This window comes from Colias croceus, chromosome 15 (assembly GCF_905220415.1).
Source record: "Colias croceus chromosome 15, ilColCroc2.1".
Taxonomy (NCBI): domain Eukaryota; kingdom Metazoa; phylum Arthropoda; class Insecta; order Lepidoptera; family Pieridae; genus Colias; species Colias croceus.
Genome location: NC_059551.1, coordinates 9,025,688 through 9,048,881, shown reverse-complemented (window position 1 = coordinate 9,048,881; position 23,194 = coordinate 9,025,688). Strand labels below are relative to the sequence as shown.

Genomic DNA, 23,194 nt, shown 5'->3' with positions numbered 1-23,194 from the left:
ACTTACTTAATATTATAAAGCTGAAGAGTTTGTTTGTTTGAACGCGGTAATCTCAGGAACTAGGTCCGATTTGAAAAATTCTTTAGACGTGTTAGATATATAAGATAGCCCATTTAAAAGGAAGGCTATAGGCTAAATTTTTTTTGTGTTGTTAATTATTATACTTAATTAAGTACATATAATTTTAATTAGGGAGACTTATTCTTAATTACCTTGAACAAGAAAATAAACAACAGAAATGGTAAAAACTATAAGTTCATATTTAGGTTAGTTATGTGGATGATATTTTCACTCAAAAAGTATATCTATTAACTATGAATTTAAGCAAAAGCCGTTTTATTTTATTAATAATAAACATGATAACATAATATCGTAAGAGCGGGAATATTATCTATAGTTTTTATCAGTTAATGTACCTATAAGTAACTTTTTCACCTATAATGACTAATGTGCGACGATGTGTAGCGAGGAATGTAAAGTAAAGAACCAATAGTATTCTCTGCAACGCAAATCTCACAATTTATTTTAGACAATAATTATTATTATTAACACCCATACAGATGACTCTTTTCCCGTCAACCAAGTTTGTCAGGCATTATCTGCTATACAAAATACATATATGTAATTTTAAAAAGATTTCTATTCAATGTTGTAAACTAGATTGATAATAGGAGAGAATAGGTACCTAATTAAAATTAAAAAACATGTAGGTATTTCCTACTACAAAAATTTCAAGTAGTGTTGTCTTTGGGTAATAAAGGGTTTTATCTAACACTAGCTGCTCCGCGCGGTTTGACCCCCGTGGCTCCACTATGGTAACACTGTTGCTCGATAAATGGGCTATCTAACACCGAAAGTATTTTTTAAATCGGACCAGTAGTTCCCGAGATTAGTGCGTTCAAACAAACAAACAAACTAGATAATATAACATTAGGTTAAAAATAAAACAACTTGCATTTGTTTTTCAGTTTAATATATAGGTAATACAAATTAAAAATACATAGCTGCTATAATATCTCATCCTTCAACATTTTAATATAATTTTGATGGGTAATGAGCGTTACAAATAATTCTGCCAAAAATACCTATTTAAAATTATAAAAAATAGAATTTTTTATATAAAAATGCAGTTTTGAACAGTCTATTATTTTGTACCAAATCTTTGACATTATATACCTATTTATCTTTAATACATATATTTTTTAATAAATTGAGGTATTGTTATATAGGTACGTATACTGTAGGTACCTCATATTATATTTGTTTATCTATACAATACTATAAAAATGCCATTTTGGCCATGGCATAAAGATTGATTATCTTTATGGAGCATAGCCAACATCTCAAGTTGTATAAAATAGTTTGATTTTTATTCAAGTTGTTGTTATTGATACTGAGTATTAGGGCTTATAAGTATTTCTTCATTCTTTTAATGTCGGCCAATCTTAAGACTAACCAATGATGCGAGTATCTTGTAGATGTTTTTTCTAGGATGGCTGTACAGAACACATACTATGAAACCTTGCTGTTTTACAATAATTATTGTTAAAAAATTCAATGTGATGCTATGTGATGTTACGCTACGTGCTGACGTTTCCTGACGTGACGCTATGTGATCTTACGCTAAGCGACGTGACATGACGCTACGCAACGTGACGCTACGTGCTGTTACGCGACGTGACGTGACGCTACGTGACGTTACGCGACGTGACGTTACGATACGTGACGTTACAAAACATTTAATTCACAATAATATCATAGTACATGGTAAAACATCAACTGTCGACTTTAGTCTATGGTTTATATAAAAGTTGTGCCATATACAGGGTTATTTGTAAAACACCGGCAACCTCGCAGGACAAGATAGCTAACATCATAATGTAACAACATTTGATCAACGACTTTTGGCATAACGCAATAAATTATTTTTAAATGATTTTTTAAGCTTTTATTGTACTCTCCTAACATTTGTAAGTCTATGTTCTATTCATTATCGAAAGGACGACGCGACGACCCCTTTCCCCTCCCGTTCGCTTCTTGTTTACGTAATTTTTGGAATGCCCGTAGAGTTTATAATATTCAAACGGAAAATTAAATGAATATTTATTTTTGTATGAAAATAAAATCTACCAAATTATCAAAAATCGTAGAACAAATGTTGTTACTTATGATGTTAGCTATCTTATCCTGCGAGGTTGCTGGTGTTTTACAAGTAACCCTGTATAGTCTATTATTTATATATAAAATCTTGTAGAATCTATGCGTTGCACTTGGGCGCCTTGTCGCTGAAGGCCTTCACCTGCGGTATGGTGTACACCGCGTCCACGACCTGCTGGAAGCTCGGGTACTGCTTCTCCAGGTCTGGCATTTGCAGCATCAGCTTCAGGTAGTCGAACATGCCCGCGAAGACGAAGTCAGCCCAGGTTAGCTGCGATTAAATATAAAGAATATGCATTACTAAAACGCTTATACATTTCAAACCTCTTATCCTATAATGAAAGTGCCATAAAAATTCTCATAAGTTTTCATGAATTTGTGAAAAAAACTACTCGCGGTTTGTTAACTGAGCCATCTGTGTTTAAGATTCTTTGGATAGACACTCCGCAGGTTTTAGCCAGTTTTCATTTTCAATAGGCCACAGATATCACATTTTTACTTTTAAGTAGTTTTCAAGAGGGTTCTAAATACCTATAGTTTTGTCGACTACTGCAAAAATTGTCTTTACAAAAAAGTAAAAAAAAAAAATGTTATCCAAAAGGAACGTGATTTTACTCAGTTGCTTTAAAACATGGCGGTTCTTATTGCCTTTTGAAACATCATGTCTTGCTCTTACTACACACTTTTGTGTATATTCATGTCTATTTGTGAAGTATTAGTATTGTTACTTTTAACAAACATAAAAACATCTATTCTTCACAAATAGAAATAATTATCAGATAATTTTACTACTAGTATATATAGTAATTTTATCTGCGCTATTATATACCTGCCCACACTGTTGATCAGATAATATTATTTATATAGTGGGGCCTTATTTCAGTAGATAATGGATAGCCTGATCATACCATCTAAATTGACATCATGATTTAAATACACATAGGAATTTAAATATGGGCCTTTTGTACAAAAGTACTATAAATGAGGCATTTTCTTACATTTAATCTTTATATTACTTTTGCGTCTACATTAGTTGATCTACGATGAAAAAATGATGATCTACAACTATTGTATATAGATAACCCACCTTGCCAGCGGCGATATGTCCGTTGTTCTTCTTGATAATTTCGTCGAGTTTTTTCAGAAGTGTTGGATACACATTCTTCACGTTTTCCTCGTGTTTCTTCGCCTTTATGTCCGCGTCCGGCTCATACTGAACAACCGCTGCCTCTGTAATGTGAACACGACAATGCATATTTTGAACTAATATAATAAGTAGGAACGTTTTATATTTTTGAATGATTGCACGTCACCAACAGTGCTAATTTGTAAAAAAAACAACTTTTTTTTACATTATTTCATTAACTTCCACCTTAACCTACAATTGACTAGACTCACTGGCTCTGATGTCGTTCACGAAGTCGACATTTTGGTCGATCTCGAAGTCCTGTTCTGCGTCGTCGCCGACGAGCCCGTACTTGCGGCCGAGGTAGCGGCCAATCGCGAAGCTCTGTGCGTACTGCTTGCCGTCTATCTCCAGAACTGGCATTTGCCCGAAAGGAGTTGCTGGACCACAAATTAAAAATACTCATAAGGAAGAAATACCTACACTGCGAAGTTTATTTTTTAGTAGCCCAGAAGAAATGTCTAAATATTAGGCCTGGTTGGTTTTACATTAAAAAAAAATCGATTCAATCGATCATTTGAACATGAGAATGAAATTAATCCATACTAATATTATAAATGCGAAAGTAACTCTGTCTGTCTGTTACTCAATCACGCCTAAACTACTGAACCAATTTTCATGAAGTTTGGTATGGAGATATTTTGATACCCGAGAAAGAACATAGGCTACTTTTTATCCCGGGAAAATGACGCAATCCCGGAAATCCCACGGGAACGGGAACTATGCGGGTTTTTCTATGACTGCGCGGGCGAAGCCGCGGGCGGAAATCTAGTTACCTATATACCTACTAGAGTCTAGAGAATTATTGTGTAAATCGTTTTATAATGTAGGTACTAGTTAAGTTTTGGAAAACGAATAATAAACTTTTTTTGTACATAGCTATTCTTTAAATGTTTACTTTATTGAGCTAATCATATACAAATCCAACAAATAAAAACATGAAGATAAGTTTTAGTTTATAATATTTTATAAAGTGTACCTAACACTTGAATAACAATACAGCGGATAAAACTGTAAGTGGTAATTTAGTTTCAAGGTTAGCAGATATCAAACATACAATAAGCTTGTATTTCAGAACGATAAACATTCAAGTTTCTCTTAATAGATGTGTAAAATTCATTATAAATTATAATGTAACATAAACTAGCTGCTAATAAAGAGTCGTTATAAAGGCTATAATATGACTATACTAAGTAAATTAATGTAAATTTTTTATAGATAATCGTATATTTTGTCTGACGTTGTACGCCAACCTTTGTGATGTTACCTTACAATTGCTGTATAATTTTGCCGTACAAAAGTGCTTAGAGCAAAACTAGTAATGAAATATTTCAAATAGTAGCAAAAGATTAAATTATCATACATTAAAAATGATAGTGAATTTTATATTTACTTATTTATAATTTGTAGTAAAAAACGTTACAACCTAAGTAATACATTTACATTAATCCATATATAAAATTATTTCTCTATAATTAAGATAATTTACAGGCTATAATTTTTTCCGAGTCGAAGTCGATGGGATTTTCTAATTTTATGCCTTTAATATGGAATGATGAGAATGATGAAGGTATATTGTTTACAACTTTTGCGAGCTTATCAGTACATGGTGTACATATTATATTATGTATAACAACAAAATTAAGTCGTCTTTCGTATTATCAGACCCTTCATAATTATGTATGCTTAAATCTTTAAAACGCAACGAATTTTTTAATAGATGGAGTGATTTTTGAGGAAAACGAAGCCGCGCTCGTAAGTCGTAAAGTTTGTTTAACTACATTATAATATATTATACAACTTCATTACTTACATGGTTTGTGTTTTGGCCACTCATCGAAGGATATTCTTTGGTCTTCGAACTCCTGGTTTCCATACGCGAGGAGAAGCCTGATTGACTCTCCGAGGGCCTTAATATCGAAATATTTCACAACAACCTTAGGCATTTTGTCCTGGGGAAAAGAAAACTTTACAATTAGAAAAAATCTTTGTTTTATTAGTCTTGAAAGTTGAAATCAGATCAAAAATAGACCCTCTATTTTCGAGTGTTTTACAATGGTTTTACACGATTTTTTTCATTAAAAATTTTTGTTATAATACTTGAAATACCTAACCAAGTACCTAACTTGTTAGTTTTGCGTACGCGGGATTGTCCCGCATGCGTTTTATCATAGAATAAATTAATATTACCTAGGTATATAGATAGCACAGATAAAAGCCGCGCGATATTATAAATATCTATAACACCCGATTAAATTAAATTTAATACCTATCTGGTAGGCAATAAGTACCTACGTCCGCGTCTTTTATCAGTCTCGACTCTCGGTTATTTTTGCTACATAAACTCAATCTCAAAACATTATATTTATTGCATATTGTACAAAATTTACAGGGTGTCCCACCGCGCGACGTTGTACTAAGCTGAATGGGTCTTATAGTTTTGCATACGCTGAGTACGTAAAAAAAATTCAAAAACTCTTTTAGATGAATTCTTATCTCTACGTGTATGTTGTACCCCTAACTAACCGCCCAACTTTGCCACCCGCACGCGACACGTTTATGGCCTACATAAGGCCTACATACATACATTAGCAGATCGGTAGGTAGGTATTTTTTACGTAGTCAGAATATGCAAATTATAATATGTCCCTTTCAGCTTTTTACACCGGCGCGGCGGAAGGACACCTGTATAATGCCACAGATAACTATACATATTACATACCTACTAGATAAAACATATTTAAGGTATAAAATATAAATATATTTTGATATAGATACATAATATTATTATGAGTAGGCGTTCCACGTTCCTGTACAAATATGAGGTACTTCAATAGCATCAACTTACATCAATTTAATTTCCTTGATATACCTAACTACTAAAGTTTTCATGTCCATGGACTAACAAAAAGAAATAATACATGTAATTGAATCACAAATTGAATATACCTACCTATATAGAGACCGGATACCTATCATTTATCAATGACAGTTTGCACATTTGAGTTTGAATCTAGTGCGTCTAGAATCAAGATGCTAAATTGATAGATCTAGAATATTCTATTTTGAATGTGATTCCACGGAAGTACCGCTGCTACTACAGACATAAGACACAATAGACCTTGAGACCTTGAAATTTATAAAATAGGTTTTACATACATTTACATTTTACTAGACGTACACATTTACATAAACATTTATGAGGAATGACCGGTTCTATAACCTATATTCGATTATCTTAAAGCGAGAAACTTAATGTAAGTAGGTACTTAAGTAAAATGACTTAGATATCTTCATCAAGTAAAATATACTTAATATTAATTAAATTTTTAACACCTAGCAACAGGAAATATATTTTTCTATTCAATTTTAACAATGATTATTAGTGACGTCATAATCTCGATTAGGATTCTCGGAATACTTTGACGATAGTTTTCGTGCTCGCCTCTCGATGAAATAGGTATTATAGATTATAAATATAAGTAAGTATTACTTACAATGAAAAGAAAACTTCTAACAAGTGCAACAACTCAACCACACACGTAGGAACGTTAAAATGATCCAACAGTACCTAGTCAGCTGTACTCAGTGGGTACTGTCAACTGTAACCAGACATGTGAGTGTGACAATCTAATGGTTTAATTAAAAACCTAGTACTTTAGAATTGCACCACGAAAGATGTCCCGTAGTCACCGCGCTGTCGCCTGTCAGCGCCCAAAATAATGCTGCCAGTATTATTATTTAGGTATTTCCAGAGATTATAGTAAACTATAGGTAGTAAAATCACAATTTTAATGCCCCCCAGAGTTGGGGAAAATAGATGTGAAAAGGGTAAGGAAAGGGGTTACAGAAAATATCGTTTTAATTTTTGTATCCATCCTACGCTTACTATTATGAGCCAAGGAAAAAACAAACAATTTTATTGAAAAAATAAATGACGTTGTCATATCGACATTCCTTCCGTGACTTGGTTTTTGAGATTCGTGTTTGTAAAATATAAAATCTAATATACAAAAATGTTTTAGTTATACGTTTTATTTGAATTTAATTTAATTTTAATTAGTTTTGTCAAAATGGATCCAATAAGTCGCAAAGAGCTCGCATTAGTCAAAGTAGAACTATTGGGGAGATAATAATATGTAATAAAAATGAATGTGTTTGATAAATTATTGTGTTGAGAAGTACCTAAAATACCAATAAAATATGTTCTTATTGTAATTTTTTATATATGTAGAATATTGCCAAGTATCATCAACTCAGCTATTTTTGGGTTATCTGGAATCTGAGACATAACATATTTGAAGGTAAAGAAAAGTTACAACAATCTATACAATATATAATAAATCTGTAGAAGGGTCAATTCTGTACATTAAAAATATTGAAAAAATAAATAGCAGGGGGTGTTACTGGATCGATACCAAACCCAAATAGGTATGTGATTAAAAAAAATTTTGTCTGTCTGTCTGTAGGTATGTGAAGGTCAAGGTCTGTATGTCACGGGAAAACTGACGGTTCGATTTCGATGAAACTTGGTATAATTATACCTTATTATCCTGGGCATAAAATAGGATAGGTACTTTTTATCCTGGGAAAATACGTAGAAAAAAAAATAAATCTTAATTTTTCAGTTTCCTCCATAGACGTTGTTCTGTAGAACCGCGAACACACGGTCACATACGGGTCTAATATTAATAGTGAGAATCGTCTTCACAGTTCAAAATGGAGAAATAAACCATCCATGCGAAAACCGACATCCACGCGGACGGAGTCGCGGGCGGAAGCTAGTACTTATATTAATAAATGGCTGTTACGCCTTATAAACTGTACCATAGTAGTTTTAATCTAGTAGCGTAGTATTTAGTAATCACTTTTTTTGGGAATTAGAAGTTAGAAATTATTAATCATTATGAGTACCTACCTACTTAAATTTATGTAGAATACAAAATCTTATTTGGGGTTTCGTAAATGAAAATGATAATTTAGTTTTTCATTTATTAAAAAAAATTATAACAATTTATGGATGTTTTATCCTATCTAAAAATATATAAAATAGGAACTAAATATTTATAAAAATAAATGCACTATGAACAGTGATCTTATAACATAGGGGACTGATTATAATTACATTTGCCTTTGGCACAATTTTAAAATATATCACAGTACGCTTTACAAAGATGACTAAACTAAGATTTATCATAATATATATGGTCAATAATAGGACCAAAGTCTACATGACACACTTGGCCTTGGGCGCCTTGTCGCTGAAGGCCTTGATCTTGGGTATGGTGTAGATGGAGTCCACGAGCTGCTGGAAGCGGGGATACTGCTGGCCCAGGTTTGGCATCTGCAGCATAACCCGCAGGTGGTCGAACATGCCCACAAACACAAAGTCCACCCAAGTGAGCTAGGTACATGCTCGCTGACTGGGTCACAGAAAAAAGAGAGCAATATAGAGTGTGATTTTGTGAGCACAAAATTTTATTTCGCTTCGTTTTCGTGGTAAAATAAATTTTCAAGGAAATGGAACGTTTCACTGCGTTAATTACATCCTTTGTCACACTCTAACTTCCTTACTTTTACTAGATATTAAAATTATACCAAAAAAAATCGCTCCGTAACTTAGAGCATTAAGTTGGTTTAATGCTCTAAGCTCCGTAACGACGATTTTAAACGAATGTACCTAAAATACATCACGTGTATTGTATCGCCGGTGAAGGGAGTGAGTCTAGAATCCATCAGCTCAAATCCTATATCCAGAATGTTCTAATTTGAATGTTCCACTTATTCACCTGCCGCTATTGTAACACAGTTGAAATATTTAAAATTTTTTTTTACTGCGGTGGGACAATATTTCATTTGAAAAAGAAAAAGAAGAGCTATAAGTAATCTAGTAAATTGTAATTTGTATGTAGGTACTCCACCCCAGTGGAGTGGAAAGCTAGTACTTTAATAAAAAATAAGGATTGATCAATGATATTAGTTGAAGAAAATTGTGTTAATTACACCACATAAATCTCTAGTTTATAGAGTGGATCGGAAGGAATGATGTACTTACACAAATATTTACAAGATTTTTTTTGAAGTGAAACTTCGTTAGGCGTGTTGAGAGTAAAATTTCAAGGTCGCGTCATGGAAATATCGTCACGCCAACGAAGTTTCACTTCTGACACGTGTGCTCGGCACACGCTATATTTTACATATTTTGTCAAAACATACACGGCGACTAGACAAGCGTATGAGCAAGTTTAGCATTGAATAATTCATACATAATTCGACATCAAACCGACATAATAGGTTCCGCGAGCCGGGTCCCCACCGTAGGTATATATTATCTTTATTCAGTGTAATCTACAGCGTTCTGTCGAACGAAACGTGTTTGTAAACTGATAATAAAAGTGAGTCTTTATCGTACAATTATATGAAAATATAAATTGTAACTACATATTTGCTATAATTGGTTTTATAAGTTGTTTCTGGAAAATTCCAAATATGTAAGTTGCGTCTTGTGGGAGTAAACTGTGAAATCATTTTTCAAATTAATTAATCATGATTTTTTAACTTTGCAATATTGGTGAATCAGGATACTTGTAAACTTAGGTACTTACTAACAATAAGATTTAGATAGGTAATAACGAATGTTACAACAATGAATCAGCATAAATAGCCACCAATATATTATATTTAGTAGGTACCTAGTCAGACAAGTTATAACACTCAGATCTAGCTGTTTTGTGAGTGGATTTTTGTCGTGATACTAACTATAAAAGTAACTAATATCACGGATAGTACTATGATAAATATTAGAAAAGTATCGTTTGTATATCGTTTTTACCTTTATAACATATTTTTATAGCTTTATCGCTAAGTACCAACCTTGAATTTGAAATTATTGTGCTCGTCGTGATAGCAATTTTTATTTATTGTACGGTACGTAGGTACATGATACCTAATATGTGTATGAAATTACTGTTTTTGGAAATGAAATTCTATTAAAAAAATATAATATGATTATTATACAGCTCACTGAATCATAAAATTAATAGAAAGCGTCGTTACGTGTCTAATTATTGATAGATAAAATGAATTGTTGGATTTATTTGTTCTTTGTAGGTAGGCTATGTAAAGTTAAATAGACTATTGTTCCGATTTTATCGTAATTATATAATATCTCTATAAGTTTTGTAAACACTCCCTCAATATGTAACGGCTTTTGTAACGGTTTTTTAATCCCCAATGCAAAAAGGGGGAAATTAAAATGTTTATGGTAAGTATCGTATGGTCTCTGAAACGGATGGTCCGATTTCAATGCATTTTGAAATGAATTCTTTGGGCGCGTTGAGAGTAAAATTTAAATGTCGCGTCATGGAAATACAGTAACGTCATGGCAATACCATCACGTCATGGCAATACCGATAGGTAACAACACCTTGCGGTGATTTTAAGCTATTTGTCATGAAAAATGTTGGAGTTTGAAAGGGCTTCACTATAACATACCTACCTAAGTAGTATAAAACAAAGTCGCTTTCTCTGTCCCTATGTCTCTTTGTATGCTTAAATCTTTAAAACTACGCCAGGGTCTTTGATGCGGTTTTTTTATTAGATAGAGTGATACAAGATGAAGGTTTTAGTTGGGTTTTAGTATATAACTAGTGGTCCGCCCCGGCTTCGCCCGTGGTACCTATTTAGTATCCTATATCCTTCTCCTGGCTCTAAACTACCTCCCTGCCAATTTTCAGCTAAATCGGTTCAGCCGTTCTTGAGTTATAAGTGGAGTAACTAACACGACTTTCTTTTATATATATAGATTTATTAGGTTTTAGACAAAGCGGGCGAAGCCGCGGGCGGTGAACTAGTCAACAATAAAATTCTATACTATTTTTACTTGACTGCACTTGAGCTATGCGCCAAGTATCTTCAAGATCGAAGATAATACTAACACTGCATATCAGTTTACGTGCAACCACAGATAATACAATACTAATTTATACCGCGGCTGCGTCCGCGTAGTCAATGGTATGGGAGTTTTTAGATAAATAATTAAAACACGTATCGTCTTTCAGGACAATGGACAACGTTGTATTTTATTATTTCCCGCTCAAAGCGATGGGAGAGAGCAGCCGTCTGCTCCTCGCGTACGGAGGGCAGAAATTCGACGACCGACGTGTGCCCAAGGAGGAGTGGATGGAACTTAAACCAAGTTTGTATAATATTGTATTTTTTTTTATGTCAGAGCAAGCAAAGGAGCAGGTGGGCCACCTGATAAGTGGTCACCATCGCCCATAAACACTTGTAACACAAGGAGTGTTACAGGTGCTTTGCCGGCCTTTTATGGACAAATAAGCTCTTTTCTTGAAGGCCCCAATGTCGTAGTTGTTCGGGAACACCGCAGGTGGCAGATCGTTCCACAGTTTCACCGTACGCGGAAGGAAGTTGCGGGTGAAGCGGACAATGGTGGAGCGCCAACCAATTAGACGTAACTTTTGAATTAATATTTTTGTAGATGAATACTTGTCAATATGATAGTTTTCACTATTACTGTCCGAACATGCTAAGCTACCGAATATTGTGGCGCATTCGTACGAATCGTGCCTAGGGGCTTAGACGTTGTTTATACGACGTTTGACCCAACTACCCTCACTTTGTTAATAGTCTTTTACTTGTTGTGATTTGTTATCAACTGACTGCATCAATTAAAATTAGGCAGTTGTGTAGAATCGCAGTACATTTTAAAGAGAATACAAATACTACGTAAGATTCTATGAACATTCAAACAAATATCGAATCCAGCCCCGTGTAAATTAGTGCGTAGTTTTTGAATATTGTGTTAGTAACGTATCTAGGTGTAGATACTACTTTTTTACTTATAATATAGTTATGTATTGTTTGTTAGTTACTACGAAATTTAAAATACGAAACAAATACTTAGGTAATTTTTTGACGAAATATGTTTCGTTCTCATACATACATTAATAACTAACTAATAATTAAATTTAATTCACCAATAGATACACCGTTCGGCCAGATGCCAGTACTCGAGATAAACGGCAAAAGACACGGGCAAAGTGTAGCTATAGCCCGCTACCTGGGTCGCAAGTACGGTCTCGCGGGAGACAGTATTGAAGAGGACTTTGAGATTGACCAGAATGTGGATTTCTTTGGCGATATTCGTATAAGTAAGTATTAATAATAGTTGTAAAAAGTAAGCAGTAAGTAATAATTATTTTGATTTGATGGATCTGTAAAAAGAAGCATATTATAATCTTTTCAAATAAAATAAAATAGTAAGGACATTTTTATTGTCGAAACAACCCAATCAGAAAATTATCAGAACATCATGAACTGTTAAAAAGATGATGCCGATTTAATACAGTTTTCAACCGAATTAAAAAAAAGGTTCTCGATTCGACTGTATATATTTTTGTGGGTTTGTCACCTCAGAAATTTCGACCGTGTGATCTAATTTTGATGATTCCTTTTCTGTTTGAAAGCTAGATTGCTTTCCGAGTTACAGTCCTAATTCATAATAAATTGTCAAGCTCTGACCATTTGAAGGCGTCTGACCTTTTGGATCTCTATAGTTTCAAATAGTATCGATGAAACCTAATTAAATTGTATCTTACTAATGTTACAGAAGCAGCCAACGTGTTCCACGAGACAGATCCTGAGTTAAAAAAGAAGAAACATGAAGAACTAGAGAATAATTACTACCCTGATGCTTTGAAACGTCTTCACGACATCGTGACCAAGAATAACGGCCATATTGCTCTGGGCAAGGTTAGTTTTTAAAGCATTTGACAGAAAGAAAGAAAATTTGTTTCAAGAATAGATTAAAAAATTGAGCAAAAGTTCGTCACTGTAGAATTCTTTACGCCTTGGAAGAGGAATAGCAATTCTTCTGACGTACATGTTTTATTAGAATAATTATTACTAGTTGAGATAATAATATTATAACTATTTTAATTAAATTAATCTACTAACCGGCTTTTTATGGAGTATATTTGATACTCTATCATATTATTATAATAAAAAGTATATAAACAGTGAATAATTATTGAACATTATTGTTTTATACCTTCCGTCGAATCTATACTATATACATATACTTATTATTTATTCTCTTAATATATATAAATCTCGTGCCACAACGTTTATCCTCAATGGACTCTTAAACCACTTAACCGATTATAATAAAATTCGCACACCATGTGCAGTTCGATCCAACTTGAGAGATAGGATAGTTTAAACATGTAGGTACCACGGGCGAAGCCGGGGCGGACCACTAGTAATATTATAAAGCTGAAGAGTTTGTTTGTTTGAACGCGCTAATCTCGGAAACTACTGGTCCGATTTGAAAAATTATTTCAGTCTTAGATAGCCCATTTATCCAGGAAGGCTTAGACCTACAGGAGCAGAGCACATCTAGTATTATCCATATCTTACAAATGTTTTTTTCCAAGATTGCAAATTCATACGTAGGACTTATTATTTTCTCTGTTTCCAGTTAACTTGGGGTGATTTTGTCATCGCCGGAATGTACGACTGTTTCAAAATGCTTCTTCAGATCCCAGACTTTGAGGAAAAATACCCAAACATTAAGAAGTTGCATGATAATGTAGTTTCTCTGCCTCGCGTGAAGGAATATTGTGATGCTGCCCCTAAATGTGATTTTTAAGATATTTTAAAACCAAGGTTTTATCAAAAAACATATTTTTTATTATTATATTTTTTATATCATGCAATTATCTTTAGATATAAGTAGTTATAATGTTATGGGATATTTTTTACTTATTTTGTTAATTTGTTATACCTAGTAAAAAATGCTTTATGTAATACTACCTTTACAGCCTGAATAAGTATTGTACTTCCAAACTAATGCACCGTGTTTTATTTGGATTATTTTTCCGACCCAAATATCGACCAATAGAATTGCACCATTCGACGTCACGTGGTACAACCTACATGGTATTATACTGATAATTTTTTGAAAATTTTCTCTGGTCGTTGACGTCAAACTGACAGGTTGATTTCAATTGTGAAATTATTGGCCGATATTTGGGACGGAAAAATAATCCCCCGAATACCACACGAGTTTCAAAATTATCTGGCATTTCCCTCAAGGTTCCCTGCAAACAAATAAAGTCGTCAAGTTTTTCAGGAAAAATCACGCGCGCTACGCGCTCGTGATTTTTTAGCCTTGACTAAAAACTTGACTCCTTCATTTGTTTGCAACGAACCTATCGGAAAATACCCGATAATTTTGAAGCTCTTGTGGTATTAAAAGTGAAAATTTTTCACCATACAAAAGTAACTGATTACTTATTAAATTATTGTTGCGAAAGAAAGTTTGCGTGGATTTTTACTACCTACTTTTCCGTTCAAAAACTACAGAACCGGTTTTGCTAGATTACTAAATTAATGTAATGATGGTCCAACGTTTCAACTCTGGTGATTAACCGGTACATAAGCATATATTGGTTTATTCAGTTGGTATAACAACAACAGTAGGTAAATATAAGAAATAAAGGCTTTTAAGTAAAACTTCTTCAAAATATACCTCATCATATGACTACAATAGATGAAAATCCATACGCGGCAAACTACAACATTGGTATATTATTATAAACACGAACATAAGAATGTATCGATGTTTGTTACTCTTTTATTTGTCTCATAAACAGCGTATATTATTAAGAAGACATTTATTAAACATCAAAACATTTAAAACTTCATAGAAGCATATTTCAATGAAAATCAACAAGAATTTTTCAAAAAATCAATATTTAAAAGGATCACAAAAATCGTCATCACCAGGCATAGCCGGTGCCTCACACTCCCTTAGTTTTTTTATTTTGAACAAAGGAGACAGGCAAAGGAAACAGCATCTGCTGGGATAGGTCAGGTTGTCGCTGCCGCAGACTGGCTCATATGGTTCTACGTCCGCGTCGCAGACATCGCACCCGGAAGATAGGGCTCCAACACATAGGGATAGGATAATTATTGTAACTGTAAGAGAATTGTGGTTCTAAATATTTTGAGGCTTAAATAATATATTGTTTTGTTATTTAGTGCTGATGTATCAGAACAGAATTGTTAATACAATAAATATACTTAATAAGAACATATGGTAACATTACGAGAGATCGATTTCGAAATAAGATACATACTTACTTAAATATGTAGAGTCTAACATTTATTGTGTCTCATGCAGTAACAACATTAACATAAAAAGATAAAAATGTGTGCGTGTACTAGTGTACACACGTAAGAAGTGAAACTACTTTATGATCGTATTTTTCAAAAAATAATTTACTAAGTATATGCAACTTTACAGAAATACGTCGAATCACGCGTGGTAGGGATAGGAAAAAGATGGCGTGTAACGGAAAAATGTCACGCGTAACGAAAAAATGTTACACTAAATTTTTTTCCAACCCCGATAAAGAAGTTTCACTTCAATGTGCACTTCAATAATGTAAATATTAAATAACACCAGCATTAAGAAAAAATAATACTATCAAAGACAAGTAATATGACGTTTAAAAATTCTTTGCCTTGCAATAAATACGTATTGTATCATTTACCCTTGTAAAGCACCATTTTAAAACAATACACGTCCACGTACTATATAAATACTCGTAATTTTAAATAATTATTTTTATCAGTAGACCTAAGTAAAAGTCGTAAGAATTATGAGCAACTTAACTGTGAAATTGCTCGTTTTATATTTATAAAAAATAGAACAGAAATATTCATAATTTCCCGTGGCTTTGTTCACACTTCATTTTCTACTGTAAAAAGTACAAAATTTGAGGATTTTAAATTATTTATAAGTTAACTACATACCTACTTACCTACTTATATCTTTAAAAAAATAAAATATCAATAGTAAATACACATAATAATAACGTCCTGTAAATAATATTAACATTGTATTTGAGTGACCAAATTAATCAATATAAAGTTTTGGGGCGAACTCACTCACACTTTTTACTACATACAGATTAATTATTTTATCAAGAATATAGCCCCTTTTTATAACTTTTGAATAGAGAAGTGCCGTTCGTTTAGGAACACGATATTTTTTCATTAGCAGTACTAAACGTTACCTAAAAAGGTAGTTTTTTTTCATAGAGATAATTGTAAATCATGAGGTATTTCGACATGTTGATAATTATAGATTCGTGCACTAAAATAGTAAAAAAAATAGGTTCATTCTTCTTTTTGACGAGATCTTGATACACTTCGTTTAATTGTATTAATGCAACACAATTCAGACTAACATTTAAAAATAGATCAAGAATTGCAGTTTATATTTAATAGTATTTAATTATTATAATTTATAGGTTAAATTTATATGAATAATATGAATTATACAAATTTAAATTTATAGATGTATGCGTAATTCATCTGCTCCTTACCCACTAGGGGACACGGGACTTCACACATACCTAGGTTAAAATAGGTACTAAACTTTTTAAATTCTCTTAAAAATATTTATTATATAATATTATCTTATAATATTCTCATATTAATTATTTTCGCCTTCAGCTTATATACTCTCTGAACAGGCAGATTATGGCATTACATTTAGTAAATATATTCTGAATCTATCCAATCCATGTAGAGCCGGAATTTCACAATAAAAAACACGTATCATCAAAATCTTTTATTCACATTCGCTGATATAATCGTCGTCGCTATCCTGCCCACAGACCCTCATATGCTCCACTTTCAACCTCGCATCGATACACAGCATACAACAGCGGCTATTGTAAATCACACCATCAGAACCACAAACTGGTTCGTATTCCAATCTACATACTAGGCATGGTTGTGACAGGTCAAAAGGGGATATGGACACCGTCTTGCGTATAAGTGAGAGAATTAATAGCAACACTGAAATAACTGAAAGATTCGTTAAAAAAGTTCTGGAGCAACTGAATTTAAGTTTACTTTATGTAATTGAAACAAAGAAAGAAAAGAAAGAAAGAAAGATAATTGGGATGTATCATGTAGTCATGAAAGAAAAAGGGTAGCAGAAAAGAAATAACTTTGTAAATTGATTTCTTTAGTATAAAACTAGCTCAGACTCCGCTTTGATAATAATTATAAAATTATTAATATTTACCCATTTTTAACACCATCTTTAAACAGGGGGCATATTCGTAAAAAAGTAAAATAGAAAAAAAAAAATGTGTCGTGTTTTCAGTTGTATAAATATGAAATGACTATGGTCTGAAACATGCGTGCATACCTACTTTATTATAATTTCAAATTGGTAGCTAACGTAACAGAAGTATTTGCTGTGTGGAATTAAAAAAAAATACAATTCCGTATTATGTATACGGAATTGTATTTTTTTTTATTTTAAATAATAAATATCATAATATTATATTATTGTCAATTTCATAATTACCTAACAATAAATTACTTTATTATAGTTTCAAAAAACCGAAACCTGCGTAAAATTTATCATAGAATATGTATATAGCATAGAAATAGAATCTAGACTCTATTTCTGACTATTTTACTCATCTTTTATTGCAAAAAAATAACGAAATTTATTTGCCGTTTTGTATTGTTTTCTTATCGTAACTTTACCTAGGTACTTTAACCTATATTCCGATTTCCAAGAAAAAATAAGAAAAATTTCTTTCGATGACGATGCACGCAGGTTATCAGTTAGTATTTGTTTTACGAAGATAACTGTGACATATTATCTAGACTTGTTCATATTATTGGTTATTTTTATGTTTAAAAAGAAATGGATTATTGAGAATTGATAATACACTCGAGTATTTCAAAACATGTAGTTACATGCTAATACTGAATTTTGAATGTAGGTAATTCATTATATAACAATTCACCAATACATTAAATTTAATTTAATTATCTTTTAACGACTCTACAAATAAAAAATACGTGAGGCAGTCGGGGACTGCCGCGGTAAAGCAATTGCAAGTGGGGAGCGTGAGGTTTTTCGATATGCAATTTCTCGATTCGGTCCCCGCGCTCAAGGCCCGCGATAGAAGCTATGCAATAGCTTAATAAGTTAAATTAAAGAATTATGTATCCTAATTTCTAGATTAATCTTTAAATTTGTAAATATTTGCTTGTCACTGTGTGTTATTTGGTTTAAATATGGTACCTAACTACTTCAAAAAAATGTTCTTCTAGGTATTAGGTACGTATCAATAAGATGCCCAAAATCATAACAAATAAAACATATATCAAAATCATTTATTCAAGAACATTATTCATTAACAACTTCAAGTTTTTCATCTCCCGCGCAGTGTCCATACTTCGCGACTGTCAAGTTGGGGTCCGCACAGCGCATGCAGCTTGTGTTGTCATAGTCCTTGCCATCAGACCCGCACACAGGCTCATAGTTGAACGTACACGCACACTGCAGCGGGCCAGACATAACACCGACCACGCACACAAGCAAGAGAATGAAAACTGAAAAAAATAAAAAAGGTTACTGAAAAGAGAGAGATTAAAAATTTGATTAAAAGTAATTGATGTTATAAAGACTGTTGTTAAATTGTTGAAGGTAATATAAAGAAGACGGAACAGTAAAAAGAATGAAGGAAACAGTACTTAAAATAGATGAAATATTGTTTTAAAATGTTAGGGGATTAGAATAAAAATAACAATATTATTGTAAAACAAATCGTGTTTAAAGTCTTTTAATAAATGTAGGTAAGTACCTAATTCTTTTTCAACACATTAGAAGACCTATCCAAAAATACATATTTTTAGGTCACACGATCTAAAGATATTCAGTTTAATTAGTGAAACCGTGACCTAAAGTTAGACCTAAAGTAAATAATCTGACTAACCACGAAACCGTGTCACATAAATAAGGAAAATTTGTGCGGTTGATAAGTTAGTTTACTAGCGTTTAATTAGGTTAGCAAGAATATCCAAAACTTTAAAAACCCTATAATTAATATACTTATGTTTTCTCTATACATAATAATCTTATATATATATAAAAATGAATCGCAAAATGTGTTGGTGAGCGCATAACTCGAGAACGGCTGAACCGATTTCGTTATATTTCTTGAAGTACGAGGATGGATCTTATGTAGAGAAAACGTAAACATGTACCACGGGCGAAGCCGGGGCGGACCGCTAGTTCAATATGAAATGGACAGACGTAATAATTTTTGTATTTTTTTAATGATATTTACCTGACTTTGACACCATTTTGATAATAACTCTAGTGAATTAATTAATAATTATGAATATGCTTTCGGGAGGAAGAATGGCAAACAACTAAGCACAAAAACACATTGCATCTATTTATAAAGAGCGTCTGTTTACATGTTATTTTATGTTCAAAACCAGATAAAATAACAATAATAATAATTAGTAGTACATATTTATGTTTGTAGAATATAAAAATCAGTACATCCATACTTATATTATAAATGCGAAAGTAACTCTGTCTGTCTGTTACTCAATCACGCCTTAACTACTGAACCAATTTGCATGAAATTTGGTATAGAGATATTTTGATACCCGAGAAAGGATATAGGCTACTTTTTACCCCGGGACATAAGATAGGTTTTATTCCGGAAATCCCACGGGAACGGGAACTATGCAGGTTTTTCTTTGACTGCGCGGGCGATGCCGCGGGTGGGAAGCTAGTGGTACCGTCATATTGGCCAACATTGCCCGCTTTTTATGAATAATTTCAATTTCCGCAAAAAAATTCTATGGCAACGTTAGTATTTTCTGTTAGCATAATATGTTTTTCTTAGATCGTGTGCATATAATGCTGTAGAAAATTTCATTATTCTTCAACATTTTATTCATTTTTTGTCTGTTTTTGAGGGCGGGTAAAGTTATCTGAACTTGTTGCCAACATTGCCCAAGTCGATTTTTGACGTAAATACCTATGACCTCTAGCCAGATTATATTAAAGTCCAATTCAAAAATGTTGGAAAAGATGTCGTTTACTTTAAAAATCAAAGCAGTATCATGAAAGGTTCCCGACTTTAGTGGCTGGGCAAAGTAACCCAGGTATTTTTTCTATTTTCATACAAATCGCATTTCGCTTTTCCAAAAGCCTAGGGTTGGTACATCTCAGTAAGATGAGCATGACTTCCGATTTCTTTTACTGCAAATATTTCGTAGTAGGATTATGTAGTAGGCAATAAAAAGAGAAAAAAAGCAAAACAGAATATTGTTCAGTGACTATTTAATAAAAATAAACATATTTTTACATTTCAGTTGTTCTTAAAATTCAGCAATTTCCGGGAGACCAAATTAAGCTTATTTTTCCGAAATTAACCGAATAGAAGTAATATTATTAACTATCAAATTATGTGGTAATATGAAATGTGCCAACCCTAAGCATTTTTTGATGGTGGGCAATGTTGTCAAATATAGATCGCTACATTATTGGGTAATTTTGCCCACCATTGTAACTTTTGTTTAAAACATCCTTCAGTGGTAATAATAGCATTAAAACACTCTTCAAACATTATTTTAAAACATGTTATGAGTAAAAATAACCTGTGTTTTAGCCATCATGCACAAACTATCACTTGAATTTCACCATTTTTTGCCCGCAAAATCACACATGACATTCGACGAGTTACAACAAGTTGCTGATTTAAGTTAGCACACACACAATAGGCAGTGTTGTCATATATATAACCTATTTTACACCAAATACTATCAATGTTGCCAAAGTATAAAGGTATTTTTGCAATTTAAAATTTTTCTTATGAATTGATTTTTGGGCAAAGATACCCCTGTGGGCAATGTTGGCTAATATGACGGTATAATAATTGTTGCTGTATAAATACCTAATTTAAAATAAGGTTTTCGGATCATATTATGTTTGCTATTATTTAAAAAAAATCTAATAATATTTGAATGCGTTAATATTAATTTTAATAACAAATTACAATACTAGGTAAATATTAAATTGAGAAAGACTGGTATTTAGGCGAAGTCTAGTGTTTAACACTTTTTTTATATTTCAGGAAGGGACATTTTTTTTAAAAATAATTTGGAGTAGGTAATTTTATAAGTGAAATGACGTTTTATTTTTATATATCTTAGTAAATCCCGACGGGATGGATAAATAGATTTAATTCCAATCATTCTTTGATTGTGATTTATTGTATTCGATTTATTTTAACATTTTATACGAAGATGTAATAAAACAATCATAATTCATATGTTTGAAGGCCAACCAGTCAAGTTCAGGTAAAACAGTGATTTCATTGTGAATGTAACATTTAAGGTTCCAATAGAAATAAAAATATTAAATATAGATAGATAATATAACCGTGTCTGTTTGTAATGGAAAATTGATAGGGGTTTTCAAAGAGCAATATAAAAAAAACTGATTTTTACGATTTCTTTTAAGACAGTAAGAAAATGGCAAAAGAAGGTATGTATAGTACGGAGTACGGACCATTACCGCAGAGCACGTCTATGTGTGCTCTATGTCTTGATACCATGATTAGCAAATGGAACAATATAATTGGTTATTAATTACACAATTAACGACATTTTGTTAATGATGGGTGTGGAAAAAAATATCCTTAATTACTTCTGGGAATTAGTGGTTAGTACAATTAATGGGTTATAACATAAAACGACCGTGTTGTTGACATAATACAACATTTTGTAATAGACCACTTGTGTAACTAAAACATAAAAATGGCGCGATTGGAAATTGTATTAGGTAGTTATATTGTTTTTATATTTATTCATAATATTATTTGCAACGTGTAAGAAGGTCATTGCTCGTTAGTTGTATGGTATTTGATGGAATTACGCTTTTGTTTTTCTCAATTATTGTAATGACTCCAGTATTGTGTTTTTTAGTATTTTTTCTCATTATGCTAACAGCCTGACTGTTTTCTATATTACTAATAACAATTACTTTTTCCAGCTCTTATATGCATAGGCATGGTAACGGCGCGGATAACCTGCCCATGCCCGATTATTTTCGACCCGGTGTGCGGCACGGACGGGCAGGATTACCCGAACAGATTCTGCATGCATTGCGACGCGAATATCCAAGTGGCATACGAAGGCCGGTGCGATGAGGGCCCAGGTGTACATCATGACAGCTGAGCTTGATGCTTGGTAGAAATTGTTCGTAGTCATAAGGCCAACTTGGAACAACCACAGTTTAACTAGTAATTAAGACTGTGGAATAACTGTCTGTTGGTAAAGTTGTATAGAGTGTTCTAAGTGCATATGTTGTTATTTTGTTAAATTTAAAAAATGTAAACAAAAAATTTATTTATTTCACATCCATGTAACCGTGCGTTGCGCATTGGAGTATCATATTTAAAAGAGAGTAAAATATTTAAAAGAGAATAAGAATTATTATTATTACGTTTATTATCTGTATGTGTTTAAATTGTAAACTTCGTTAAACACTATAAAGCTTGCTTCTTTTTAATCCATGAAGAGTTAATTTAATAGCAAAGTTTTATTTCGACCTATTTGCTATATTTAAATGAGAAGTTCGTATGTTATTTTTAAAGTAATGAATGAAAATAATGAATGATAGATTTTATCATTCATTTCTTTCATTCATAATTAAAACCTTTAATTTTTTAAACTTAATAAAGCATAAGAATTTACCTACCTTTGTAATTAAAATTCAATTTATTTGGTCATAAACTTTCGTTATTACTTATATCTAATAATTCTATTTTAATATTCCTGGCATGCATTAGTGTACCTAATTATTACAAAAAGCGTCATGCGTGCGTAGAAATTGTTGAAATTAATAAATAAAATAAATTGTATTAACACGTTAATCCAACAATATCATGTGCACAGCCTTATTTCATTGTCGTGTGTCTG

The 23,194-nt window shown here is 32.4% G+C and overlaps 2 protein-coding genes and 1 long non-coding RNA gene across 6 annotated transcripts; 1 reads left to right on the top strand and 2 right to left on the bottom strand.

The window, feature by feature from the left end:
• Window positions 1–1,381: 1,381 nt before the first annotated feature.
• On the bottom strand, window positions 1,382–6,927 carry LOC123697773 (glutathione S-transferase 2-like). 2 transcript variants are annotated; one of them, XM_045644313.1, is made up of 6 exons: window positions 6,841–6,927; window positions 5,157–5,295; window positions 3,556–3,723; window positions 3,245–3,387; window positions 2,224–2,428; window positions 1,382–1,823 (listed from the first exon to the last, which is right to left on the bottom strand). In XM_045644313.1, the coding sequence occupies exons 2-5, from the start codon at window positions 5,287–5,289 to the stop codon at window positions 2,258–2,260; spliced, it is 615 nt and encodes a 204-aa protein (XP_045500269.1). In that variant the 5' UTR covers window positions 5,290–5,295; window positions 6,841–6,927; the 3' UTR covers window positions 1,382–1,823; window positions 2,224–2,257. The 2 variants fall into 2 exon arrangements, with proteins under 2 accessions (XP_045500269.1, XP_045500270.1); XM_045644314.1 differs by lacking the exon at window positions 6,841–6,927 and having other exon boundaries at window positions 2,222–2,428.
• Window positions 6,928–9,599: 2,672 nt separating this feature from the next.
• On the top strand, window positions 9,600–14,196 carry LOC123697771 (glutathione S-transferase 2-like). Of its 3 annotated transcripts, none has more exons than XM_045644312.1 (5): window positions 9,600–9,659; window positions 11,401–11,540; window positions 12,349–12,516; window positions 12,975–13,117; window positions 13,845–14,195. In XM_045644312.1, the coding sequence occupies exons 2-5, from the start codon at window positions 11,408–11,410 to the stop codon at window positions 14,013–14,015; spliced, it is 615 nt and encodes a 204-aa protein (XP_045500268.1). In that variant the 5' UTR covers window positions 9,600–9,659; window positions 11,401–11,407; the 3' UTR covers window positions 14,016–14,195. The 3 variants fall into 3 exon arrangements, with proteins under 3 accessions (XP_045500268.1, XP_045500267.1, XP_045500266.1); XM_045644311.1 differs by having other exon boundaries at window positions 9,626–9,738; window positions 11,404–11,540; XM_045644310.1 differs by lacking the exon at window positions 9,600–9,659 and adding an exon at window positions 9,778–9,834 and having other exon boundaries at window positions 11,404–11,540; window positions 13,845–14,196.
• Window positions 14,197–18,566: 4,370 nt separating this feature from the next.
• On the bottom strand, window positions 18,567–19,696 carry LOC123698021. The gene is made up of 2 exons (XR_006752336.1): window positions 19,540–19,696; window positions 18,567–18,802 (listed from the first exon to the last, which is right to left on the bottom strand). It is a non-coding gene; the product is annotated as an uncharacterized LOC123698021 (long non-coding RNA).
• Between the last annotated feature and the right edge of the window lie 3,498 nt (window positions 19,697–23,194).

Excerpts from the sequence above, each read along its gene's own strand:
- LOC123697771 (XM_045644310.1), top strand. Across the intron at positions 11,541-12,348 it reads GTGGATGGAACTTAAACCAA|ATACACCGTTCGGCCAGATG; the intron begins GTTTGTATAATA and ends ATTCACCAATAG. Across the intron at positions 12,517-12,974 it reads CTTTGGCGATATTCGTATAA|AAGCAGCCAACGTGTTCCAC; the intron begins GTAAGTATTAAT and ends CTAATGTTACAG.
- LOC123697773 (XM_045644313.1), bottom strand. The coding sequence starts at position 5,289 with ATGCCTAAGGTTGTTGTGAAATATTTCGATATTAAGGCCCTCGGAGAG. Across the intron at positions 3,388-3,555 it reads CGTGAACGACATCAGAGCCA|AGGCAGCGGTTGTTCAGTAT; the intron begins GTGAGTCTAGTC and ends TTCACATTACAG. Across the intron at positions 2,429-3,244 it reads GACATATCGCCGCTGGCAAG|CTAACCTGGGCTGACTTCGT; the intron begins GTGGGTTATCTA and ends ATTTAATCGCAG.